The 11,437-nt window shown below is 52.4% G+C and overlaps 4 protein-coding genes across 4 annotated transcripts; all 4 read left to right on the forward strand.

The window, feature by feature from the left end:
• Window positions 1-419: 419 nt before the first annotated feature.
• On the forward strand, window positions 420-1,415 carry N7477_007580 (60S ribosomal protein uL2; the record flags this gene model as incomplete). Its single annotated transcript, XM_056969243.1, has 3 exons — window positions 420-500; window positions 641-1,218; window positions 1,278-1,415. Exons 1-3 carry the CDS (start codon window positions 452-454, stop codon window positions 1,413-1,415), a joined length of 765 nt encoding a protein of 254 aa, XP_056819275.1. The 5' UTR covers window positions 420-451.
• A 1,014-nt stretch (window positions 1,416-2,429) lies between these two features.
• mpt (putative DNA repair and transcription factor Ada) lies at window positions 2,430-3,161 on the forward strand (the record flags this gene model as incomplete). Its single annotated transcript, XM_056969244.1, has 1 exon — window positions 2,430-3,161. The coding sequence occupies one exon, from the start codon at window positions 2,430-2,432 to the stop codon at window positions 3,159-3,161; it is 732 nt and encodes a 243-aa protein (XP_056819276.1).
• Window positions 3,162-4,337: 1,176 nt separating this feature from the next.
• N7477_007582 (uncharacterized protein) lies at window positions 4,338-5,788 on the forward strand (the record flags this gene model as incomplete). Its single annotated transcript, XM_056969245.1, has 4 exons — window positions 4,338-4,464; window positions 4,514-4,681; window positions 4,734-4,849; window positions 4,898-5,788. The coding sequence occupies 4 exons, from the start codon at window positions 4,338-4,340 to the stop codon at window positions 5,786-5,788; spliced, it is 1,302 nt and encodes a 433-aa protein (XP_056819277.1).
• A 993-nt stretch (window positions 5,789-6,781) lies between these two features.
• On the forward strand, window positions 6,782-11,198 carry N7477_007583 (putative RSC complex subunit (Sth1); the record flags this gene model as incomplete). Its single annotated transcript, XM_056969246.1, has 5 exons — window positions 6,782-6,838; window positions 6,938-7,112; window positions 7,186-9,233; window positions 9,263-10,918; window positions 10,983-11,198. The coding sequence occupies 5 exons, from the start codon at window positions 6,782-6,784 to the stop codon at window positions 11,196-11,198; spliced, it is 4,152 nt and encodes a 1,383-aa protein (XP_056819278.1).
• Window positions 11,199-11,437: the final 239 nt, after the last annotated feature.

Below are 11,437 nucleotides of genomic sequence, written 5' to 3' on the forward strand. Positions count from 1 at the left end.
CAGATGGATTCGTTTGTCTCCGCAGACACATCAGGGCTATCTTCTATGTCACGTGATGGGGTTAATACGTGACAGACAGGCGAGGCAATGACACACTGACAACTTCTGAGAAAATAATGGGACACGCTGGACAATGTAGAGATTATGAATTTCACTATTAATTAATGACGCAGGACAAGAAAATCCAATATAATTGCTATCCCATGCAATCTGTGGTTCTTGCAACATTTCTCTCGCGAAAGAGATTACATAATGCAGCTTGCGCTAGTGCTGATTGGGTTAGGTTAGCGACCGCACCCTAAAGCCCACACAGTCCCGTCCTCCGTCGATTTCTCATCCTCCCAACGACAAGCCCATCGTCAATTCGAGGTACGACTTTCCACACCCACGACTCTCAAGTCGATTCTCGTCTGTCAACGCAAATACTAACACTCTATTCCAGACAGTCGCCATGGGTCGTGTTATCCGCAACCAGAGGAAGGGCCGTGGCTCCATTTTCAGTGAGTGCGATCGAAAAAAAAATACCGTCCTTTCACCAATTTTTGTCGACGCTGCGCTCCGAGTAGCGATAAAATTGCCATAGCCAGGACATACTCAAAAGGAGAATGCGAGTGCTGATTTCGATTTTTTCTGTTCACAGCGGCCAACACCCGTCTCAACAAGGCTCCTGCGCAGTTCCGTACCCTCGACTACGCCGAGCGTCACGGATACACCCGTGGTGTCGTCAAGGAGATCATCCACGATGCCGGCCGTGGTGCTCCCCTCGCCAAGGTCCAGTTCCGTCACCCCTACAAGTTCAAGATGGTCACCGAGACCTTCATCGCCAACGAGGGCATGTACACCGGCCAGTTCATCTACGCCGGTAAGAACGCCGCTCTGACCGTCGGCAACGTTCTTCCCCTCGCCTCCATGCCCGAGGGTACTGTCATCACCAACGTCGAGGAGAAGTCCGGTGACCGCGGTGCGCTCGGCCGTACCTCCGGTAACTACGTTACCGTCATTGGCCACAACCCCGAGGAGGGCAAGACCCGCATCAAGCTCCCCTCCGGTGCCAAGAAGGTCGTCAAGAACACTGCCCGTGGTATGGTTGGTATCGTCGCCGGTGGTGGCCGTACCGACAAGCCCCTCCTGAAGGCTTCCCGTGCCAAGCACAAGTTCGCTGTCAAGCGCAACTCCTGGCCCAAGACTCGTGGTGTTGCCATGAACCCCGTCGATCACGTACGTTCCCCTTCATTTTCAATGCCTTCTGGCCGTATATCTGACTCTATCTTTTATAGCCTCACGGTGGTGGTAACCACCAGCATATCGGTAAGGCCTCGACCATCTCCCGCTACGCCTCCCAGGGTCAGAAGGCCGGTCTTATTGCCGCCCGCAGAACCGGTCTGCTCCGCGGTACCCAGAAGACCAAGGACTAAGCGTCCAATTACGTGGAGTTTTTCTTGTGACGGGTTGAAAATGGATTTCTGCTATGAGACAAATGTACTTAGGCGACTGCGGATAAGCGTCCCATGCGCCCTAGCGAATCAAGGTTGTGGACACCACCTCTTCTATGTCGAAAATAAGGGTGATAGAATGGGGTCGGGGATGACCTCATTGTCAAGGCAGAACGGAAGATCAAAAAAGGCTCTTGGGGCTGAAATGATACACCTTCAAACTTCATTCTGGTCACCCTGTAGACTGCCCGTAATCTTTGAGACGTGCCTATGGGCTGATGCTCTTCCTTGGATGTCAACATCAACTCAAATTTAGATCATTGTCCCGAGTGCGGAAATCTTTCCAGTCGAAGTATTGCAATATTTTCCAAAGCGGAAAGATGTAAAAGAGGCTACTGGCTATTTGTCTAGGTCCTACGCATCTTGTCCCTTTATCCGGCTTAGCCCATCTGGTGAGTCTCGCTGGGGTACTCCACGACTCCACACGTGGATGAGGACTAGGCAGTGAGAATCGGCACGCCACAAAAACCATATATTTCGCTGCAAATCCTTATTTCCAGTATGTTGAACTGATCGCCGGTCATTACAGCTGTATATGCACCTGACAGTGTTCAGTATCTCGTATGGCATGTGGCTGTGTCGGTCACGAAGTGGTAATCAAGTTCCTCAGAGCAATATATATCACAGCTTCATTGGAAGTTGACATTCCTTTAATTCGATATTACTTCCAATAGTATATTGAAAACAACCAAAATACAGACTAGATACGGCAAAGTACACCAATACCAATAAATTTCCACTAGAATCATTGCTAGATCGATAAAAAGTTCATGTCAAGATGAGGTGACCTCGTTGATCTCAAAGTGACCAATCAGAGACGCCCCAGCAGAGTAGAACCAAATCACCCCAGCATTCTATATTCTCCTATTTTCCACGCCTCTTGACAATGTAATCCAAACCCCGAAATGAAAGGACACATCGTTCGTACCCATCAACATGTCGACCATGAAGAACACCCCACAGAGGATCTCGCGCCTCAGCCGATCCGGCACAGCCCTCACCTCCGCCGAACGGTGGCAAGCCGTGACCAAACGCGACACAACGATCCAAAACTTCGTCTACGGCGTTTTTACCACAAAAATATACTGCCGTCCCTCGTGTCCCGCGCGGCTAGCCCGGCGCGCAAACGTTGAGTTTTACGACACCCCCTCCCAAGCTGAAGCCGCCGGACTCCGACCCTGCAAGCGCTGCAAGCCACAATGTGACCTCGTGGCGGCTGCTAGTTCGCAGGCGACAATGGTCAATAAGGCATGCGGGATGATTCAGGAGGCACTCAGCATAGGGATGAAACCTAGACTACAAGATCTGGCGGCTCGGGTGGGACTCACTGCGAGTCACTTCCATCGCGTGTTTAAGAAGAGGATGGGTGTGACGCCGGGGCAGTATGTGAGCAGTATTCTGGAGGGGTCTAGGGGTGGTTCGTCAGGATCGGGGCTGAGGACCCCTGATAGCGTGTCTCTTGTTGAAACGCCGCGCTTGGATGAAAACGGAACGGGACTCTTGGACGCGGGGGAGGGCCTCGCGTTGTCTGGAGCATATGAGCCGCCTGTCATATTGGATGCGTGGAATGCGTGGAATGAGTTTGATGTGCTGCTGGCTGCTGAGCAAGGGTCTGGATCTGCGGAGGTTGATGGCTCTATAGATCCCCGCATCATCTCTGCGACGTAACCGTGAGATAGCCTCTTGGGTAATAGTGTTGACCATGATTTTATTCGCGTGAGAGATGGAATTGAGCTCACATCAATATAGTTATAGAGAAGCCCTCAAAATCCAAATGATGAAAAGATCAATCTCATAGGCTCTGAACAATGTCCAGCACAATACAGACCCATGAATCAAGCTCCCCGCAGGAGGCGCCAAGGCGTCAAAGCAAAGAGAGCAAAGTCAATGCCATGTACCTCGCCACCACAGAGGGAAACATGAAACATCACCGCGAACCCTTTTCGTTGAGAAGTCTAGTGTCTAGTGTCTAGTGTCTAGTGCCCCGTGCCCCTAGTGGTGTACTTAGACCTGGCTGGGAGAAGGAGGGGAAATGCGTGTGCAGCTTACCAGCCATCAGGTTCGGGCTAGTCCTCATATCGATTGGCGCCGGGACCAATGGGTCATTTATTAAATACAGTGTTCAAATCTGAATCCACCTGAACCAAGTTGGACCCTGTTCCTTGCGGTGGCAAGTTAGAAACATGGACATGGACAAGTTAATTATAGTAAACGCTGATCCGGCGGTTCCCACTCTTCCAATTGGAATGAATCTTCTCCACTGTCGGCCCACCAACGCGTGTCACCTTTAGCCGTCGAGTCTAGCCTCGAGCTAATGAAACATGATTGTCGGGGATAGGAAAGACATTGTGGTCCGGTGAGAACCTGTCGTTGACGGTGAATGGCCCTGGATTGAAACCAAGTTTGACTCTTCAAGAGGAAGAACATTCTCCACCGATCGACAATGCGCTGCATGCAGTGAAACGAATTGGGGGAATTCCAGAAACCTTTGGTGGCGCAGACGAGAAATAACAATTCGATGAGGATTGCGTGCCCAGGGATATTGCAATCTTGTTTGTCGCTTTCTCCTCCCTTGCGATCCTTTCCCTTGCCCGCCTTCTCAAACGTAACCATCTCTTCTCCACACCACCTTTGCCCCCCTCTCCGGGATCGTCCTCTCTTTGCTGTCTCCTGTTTCCTTCTTTTTTTTTTTCTTAAACTATTGATCTGTACTTCTACCAGATCGCCTCACGATCGTTCCATCTTTCCTTCGCTTTTCGTTTCACCCAGTGCTCGCGTGCGCTATTCATTCTCGGTTGTTTACCTCAAATCCACCACTTATCTCAAACCCAGCCAACCGTCACCATGCACATGAACAAGAGAATCGGCCGCTTGAAACAATGGGCCGGAGAACGGATGGGAGGAGAGATCAAGACCTGCCAGTCTGATGACTTCAAGGCCATGGAAACCGAGATGGGAGTGCGGCACGAGGGTAGGTCTTCTCCCGCTCCGTGGATCGGCAATGCTAACGACGGGCTCAGGTATTGACCGCATTCACAAGTCAATGACTGCCTATGTGAAAGCTATTTCGAAGCGCAACGAGGGCGATGACAAGGAGAAAACACTCCCCGTGGCGCATTTGGGAAGTAGCATGGTTACTCACGGAGAGGACTTTGACCAAAACTCCGAATATGGACAGTGCCTCACCAGTGAGTTTGAATTCAAATGTTGGAGTGGAAATCAGTCTCTAATGATGTCTAGAGTATGGACGGACGGAAGAGCGCATTGCGCGCATTGAGGAGCGTTACATTGCGCAGGCGACTTCGACCTGGCTTGAATCCCTGGAGCGATCGTTGACCCAGATGAAGGATTATCAGGTAAGTCACCTCTACCCATTCATCCGACCCACCCTAACACCTCGTCAGTCTGCTCGCAAGAAGCTCGATACTCGGCGTTTGGCATACGACACCTCTCTTGCCAAGATGGAAAAGGCAAAGCGTGAGGACTTCCGTGTCGAAGAAGAATTGCGCAGCCAGAAGGCCAAATACGAAGAGGCCAATGACGATGTGCTTCGCCGCATGCAGGACATCAAGGAAGCGGAAGTGGACAACGTAATGGACATGGGTGCCTTTTTGGACGCCCAGCTGGAATATCACGAACGCTGCCGCGAGGCGCTCTTGCAACTGAAGAGCGAATGGCCAGGCAGGACCGGCCCAGCCCCATCGCCAAATCGCCGCCCAACCATCCGTGCGCGATCGAACACGGCTAATTCTTACTCGGAGCGATATGACCCTGTGCAGGAGGAGCTGGCTAGTGTCACAGAGGGCCGCCCTACCATTCGTTCTAACAGGACTATCATGACCGAGTCCCCTGCACGAGAACTTTACCCGCCCACTAACTCATACCCGCGAGGCACTCTCACCCGCACACCCACTTTCGAGGGACCATCACAGCTGCGACAAGAACAGTCACCAGTCGCGCCCCAATGGATCCAGCGAACCGCGAGCGATAACCTGACCAATGGCCGAATCAGCACACTGTTCCCTAGTGGCCGACTCCCCGTTGACCCTTACGCTGATCCCGAAGAGGTCAGCTCGTATGGACGTTCTAGCCCCGAACAGAGCTACGGCAATCGATCCGACTCTCCCGCCACATCTCATGGCAGCGTGGCATCTCGGAGACCAAGCGCAACCACCCTGAGCACTGCGGGAGCGGCGAAGAAAACACCTCCACCCCCTCCTCCCTGCCGTTCTAAAAAACCACCTCCTCCGCCACCCCCGATGAAGCGTAGTCTAGTGACATCGATTGATGCGTAACGTATCGAAGCCTGTGGCAATGGTCCTTTTTTGGGGGGGTTTTGATCTGAGCACGGGGGTTTGGGGGGATATTAAACGCCATGTTCAATCACGGCACCTGATCGTTCTTCATTATGCTTGTTCCCACGCCATTGATCCCTCGGGATGTTGATTGGCATTATTTCTTCCTTCTTTCATTCATTTCAGCTTACACAGAATCTCCGCGGATGGTACGGAGGACTGCTTTTCATACAGAAACACACTGAAGGGATTACGAGCAGTCAATCTGTAGGTAGAGCACAATTTGCTTTGCGGAAGCAGTGTTGATAAACGAGTGCGTTGAATGTATAGGGATTGTAGATTGGAGTACAGAGGCATTGTTTGATTGCTGTTACCGGTATCAGATATGCGCACAGATCCCGCAGCCCCGGACACTGTCTGAGTCAGCAGCACGTGATCTGCGCACGAAATCTCCTCTTCGTCCTGTTGTTAGTCGCCCTTTGAGAAGCACCAGGTTTCCCCGAGTCGCGCGCAGTTCGGTCCCCTCCATCTCCATTTTCATCCATCCACCCTTCCCACGCGCCCACCCGACGCGACCATCGCCTTTCTAGGCTCCCTCACCTATTGTTGCGCCTCTCCTCCCCCCTTTATTCCCTTTCTTTCAATCCCTTTTTGGCACCAAGTACCCGCTCTCACCCCCATCCATCGATCGCATCACCCGAAGCTCCGACCACCCAACCACTGAGCTTCCCATCGCCAAGGCCTTCCCCCAGGTCTTTTTCCATTCATACCTCCCCGCCCTGATCGCCTCGTCGCGCTCTTACCATCCCAATCGCGACCAACCCCCTCTTCCCTCCCGGGCGCGACCTGGCTTTGTAGCAAAGTGGAGCCTTGGACCTTCAGTTCAGATCCGCCTCGGTGCCAGTCGCATTGTGCTCCCACCGCGTGCCTTATTCACATATGAATTAAGCAAACACGCGTCGCATCATGACCTCGTTGCAGCCCACGCCCAACATGGCGCGACCGAACCAGGTTCCGATGAACATGAGTAAGGTCAAGGAAAAGTTGCAAGTAAGTAACGCGCACCACTCTCTGCTACACCCATTATGTTCAATCACCTTGCCTCGCCTTGGTGTTTTCATCGAGTACGATGTCTGATACCTTCGACAGCGATATCAGCAGCTGAAGGCTGCCAATGTCGCCCACGACGACCCTGAGTTCGTGGACCTCCAGAATTTCGTCAGGAAGTTCCAAGAGTTCCAGGAATTCTCGAAGAACAAGGCTGCCATGTCTCAGCAGCAGATGAATGGCGCTGGTGCAAATGGCATGCCCAATGGCGCGCATGGTAAGCCTCAACCCGCCTCACACTCCCCTGCCACAGTTTTGCCTGTGAAAAGCGACTGACCAGACTTCTATAGGCCGCACTCCCTCTACCTCTTCCGCCGCTGGTCTCACTCAGCGAGCACCCACCGCCCCTGGTCAGCCCCAAACACCAGTTGCTGGTGCTAAGGCACCCACTGTTGGAAGTGGTCGCTTCACCCAGGAACAGATCAGCATATTCAGAGACCAAGTCACGGCATTCCGGACACTGGCTCGAAACCAGCCCTTGCCGGCCGAGCTCATTGAGAAAATCTTCGCCGACAAGAAACCGAAGGCTCTCACACCCGCACAGAATGTTTCTTTAGCAGAGAAGGTTGTTGAAAATGCCAATAAGAAGACAGCTGGTCAGGCTGAGGATACTACTGAAAGTGTCATCCCGGGCAAGGATTGGTATGATGTTGCTAAGCTTCCCGATGTGCTGCACAAGCCCATCACCTACGGAAGTCAGCCTTACCGTATTTCAAAACGGTTCCCGGCCTTCGCTCCTGCCATCGGCATCGACATGCAACAAATCCGCGCCGACGGCGAACGCATCTTGTACAACCGAATCACTTCTCGGATAAATGAGCTTGAGCAGCTCTCGGCCAACGTCGGTGCTTGGGATACCAGCAAGAGCGATATGCCCTCCGGCGATGACTCGACGAAGCTGTCTATTCTTCTGGAACTCCGAAAGCTGCGTCTGTGGCAGAAGCAGCAGCGCCTTCGCCAGCAACTCCGTAACGAGGAGCTCACCTACAGTGATCTTCAGGCCCGACCTAACCACGCACACCACCGCCGCATGAAGAGACCTTCTTTGCGTGAGGCACGAATCACAGAGAAGCTTGAGAAGCAGCAGCGTGATGCTCGAGAGACACGAGAGAAGAAGAAGCAGTGGGATCAGTTGCAGGCGATCATCAACCATGGCGCCGAACTTGCCAACGCCACGATTCAAAGCCGCACTCGCTCTCAGAAGTTGGGTCGCATGATGCTTCAGCACCACCAGCATATGGAGCGCGAAGAACAGCGACGAGTGGAGCGTACTGCCAAGCAGCGTCTGCAGGCTCTGAAGGCCAACGACGAGGAGACTTACATGAAGCTCCTGGGCCAGGCCAAGGATTCTCGTATCTCGCACTTGCTGAAACAGACCGATAAGTTCTTGAAAGAGCTGGCTGCATCTGTCAAGAGGCAACAACGTAACCAGGCAGAGCGATACGGTGACGATGAGGATCTCGAAGATGACGATGAAGAACTCGCTGATAGCGAGGAGGATGAGGAAGAGCAGCAATCTTCCGGCAAGAAGAAGGTCGACTATTATGCCGTTGCACATCGTGTGAAGGAAGAGGTCACCGAGCAGCCTAGCATCCTCGTTGGTGGTACGCTGAAGGAATACCAGTTGAAGGGTTTGCAGTGGATGATTTCACTGTACAACAACAACCTCAACGGTATTTTGGCAGATGAGATGGGTCTTGGAAAGACCATCCAAACCATCAGTTTGATCACGTACATTATAGAGAAGAAGCGGAACAACGGGCCGTTCTTGGTCATCGTGCCTTTGAGTACATTGACCAACTGGAACATTGAGTTCGACAAGTGGGCGCCTTCGGTCAGCAAGGTCGTCTACAAGGGTCCTCCCAATGCACGCAAGCAACAACAACAGCAGATTCGCTGGGGCAACTTCCAGGTCCTTCTCACGACCTACGAGTATATTATTAAGGATCGACCTATACTCAGCAAGGTGAAGTGGACGCATATGATTATCGATGAAGGTCACCGTATGAAGAACAGCAACTCCAAGCTGAGCAGTACTCTCTCACAGTACTACGTCAGTCGTTACCGCTTGATTCTTACTGGTACTCCTTTGCAAAACAACCTGCCCGAGTTGTGGGCGCTTCTTAACTTCGTTCTGCCGAACATCTTCAAGTCCGTGAAGTCTTTCGATGAGTGGTTCAATACGCCTTTCGCCAACACTGGCGGCCAAGACCGTATGGACCTCAGTGAAGAAGAACAGTTGCTTGTTATTCGTCGTCTTCACAAGGTTTTGCGCCCCTTCCTGCTTCGTCGTCTCAAGAAGGACGTCGAGAAGGATTTGCCTGACAAGCAGGAGCGAGTCATCAAGTGTCGCTTCTCTGCCTGCAGACCAAGCTCTACAAACAGCTTGTCACTCACAACAAGATGGCCGTCAGTGACGGCAAGGGTGGCAAGACCGGTATGCGCGGTCTCAGCAACATGCTGATGCAGCTGCGGAAGCTTTGTAACCACCCCTTCGTGTTCGAGCCCGTGGAAGATCAAATGAACCCCACTCGCATGAGCAATGATCTTTTGTGGCGAACTGCTGGAAAGTTCGAGTTGCTTGATCGTATTCTGCCCAAGTTCCGTGCCACCGGTCACAGAGTCTTGATGTTCTTCCAGATGACGCAGATCATGAATATCATGGAAGATTTCCTTCGCCTGCGTGGCCTCAAGTATCTCCGTTTGGATGGTTCCACCAAGTCTGATGATCGATCTGACCTTCTGAAGCTCTTCAACGAGCCCGGCTCTGAGTACTTCTGTTTCTTGCTTTCCACCCGTGCTGGTGGTCTGGGTCTCAACCTTCAAACTGCAGATACCGTCATTATTTACGATTCCGATTGGAACCCTCACCAGGATTTGCAAGCTCAAGATCGTGCCCATCGTATCGGTCAGAAAAATGAGGTTCGCATTTTGCGTTTGATTAGTTCCAACTCCGTTGAGGAGAAGATCCTGGAACGTGCACAGTTCAAGCTTGACATGGACGGCAAGGTCATTCAGGCCGGAAAGTTCGATAACAAGTCCACCAATGAGGAGCGAGACGCGCTGTTACGTACCCTTTTGGATACCGCTGAAGCCGCAGAGCAAATTGGCGACCAGGATGAAATGGACGATGATGACCTGAACGAAATAATGGCCCGATCCGAGGAAGAGATCGGTATCTTCCAGGAGATCGACAAGCAGCGCCAGCTGACCTCCGAATATGGCCCTGGGAAACGCTTCCCTCGACTGATGTGCGAGGAGGAGCTGCCGGATATCTACATGCAGGAGGACAATCCTGTCACCGAGGAAGTTGAGGCCGAAGTCATGGGCCGTGGGGCTCGTGAGCGCAAGGTTGCCCGGTACGACGATGGCCTATCCGAGAGACAATTCCTGGAAGCTCTGGATGATAGCGATGATGACGCTCCTACCCTGGACGAGGTCATCGAGCGCAATGCACGTCGCGCTGCCGACAAGATGAACCGAAAGGAGGCCCGGAAGAGTGGCAAGCATGACATCGAGGCTTCTCCTGAACTGTCTTTGGATGAGGAGGAAACTCCCCAGCGCAAGAAGCGTCGTCGCGTCCCGGCTCCTACTAAGCGCAAGGCCGAGGAAGTCGCCGAGGAGACTCCTCAGCCCAAGCGCAAGCGCGGTCGCCAGCCCAAGATTCCAGACACTCTCAGCAGTGCTGATCGTGCCACCCTGAACCGAATTGTCACCTCCGTTGTTCAATCGCTGAAGGAGATGGAGCAGGAGATTCAGGGTGAATCTTCCGACAGCGAGGAAGGCCCGCTCGTGCGTGCAATTATTGATCCGTTCATGAAGCCCCCGCCGCGTGCTCATTATCCCGACTACTATATGATCATCAAGAACCCTATCGCAATTGACACCATTGAGAAAAAGATCAAGCGTGATGACTATCAGAGTCTGAAAGAATTCCGGGACGACATCCACCTGCTCTGCCAAAATGCCCGGACGTATAACGAGGACGGCAGTCTCTTGTACCAGGACGCCAATGATATTGAGGTCAGTTTTGTCTTCTCGCGTACCTTGGTAACATTGAAGGACTACGAACTAACTCATCACACAGGCCAAGTGTGTCTCCGAGTTGAAGAGGCTAACCGCGGAGCATCCCCAGTTTGCCAACTTTGATGAGCCTGGTTCCGTGATGGGCGACGGCCAATCGACAGGCGCAAATACGCCAATGACTGCAGGAACTCCCGGACCGAAGCTCAAACTCAAGTTCAACAACAACAACTTTGACAGTGCCTCTATGAATGGAACCGATTTCGGTGATGAGGAATGAGGCAATCCTTCATCCGACCTCAATGCTTTTGGTCCCTGATGTCCGCTTGAGTCGATGTGTACCCGAAAATGCGTGCTTTCTTCTATATTGGGAAAGAGGCGTTCCCCGTGATTAGCCGGTCTGGACGACCCTGGAATGGAAAGGACATGTGAGGCAGGGCGCTGTATTCTTTATTTTCTTGTTCTTTTGATGAGCGATCTATTTCTCAGGAGTCTCTACAGATGGCCCTGATATGTGTT

The sequence above is a fragment of the Penicillium maclennaniae genome, assembly GCF_028827695.1.
Source record: "Penicillium maclennaniae strain IBT 15551 chromosome Unknown utg000007l:1.0-4884863.0:1.0-4888362.0, whole genome shotgun sequence".
Lineage (NCBI taxonomy): Eukaryota > Fungi > Ascomycota > Eurotiomycetes > Eurotiales > Aspergillaceae > Penicillium > Penicillium maclennaniae.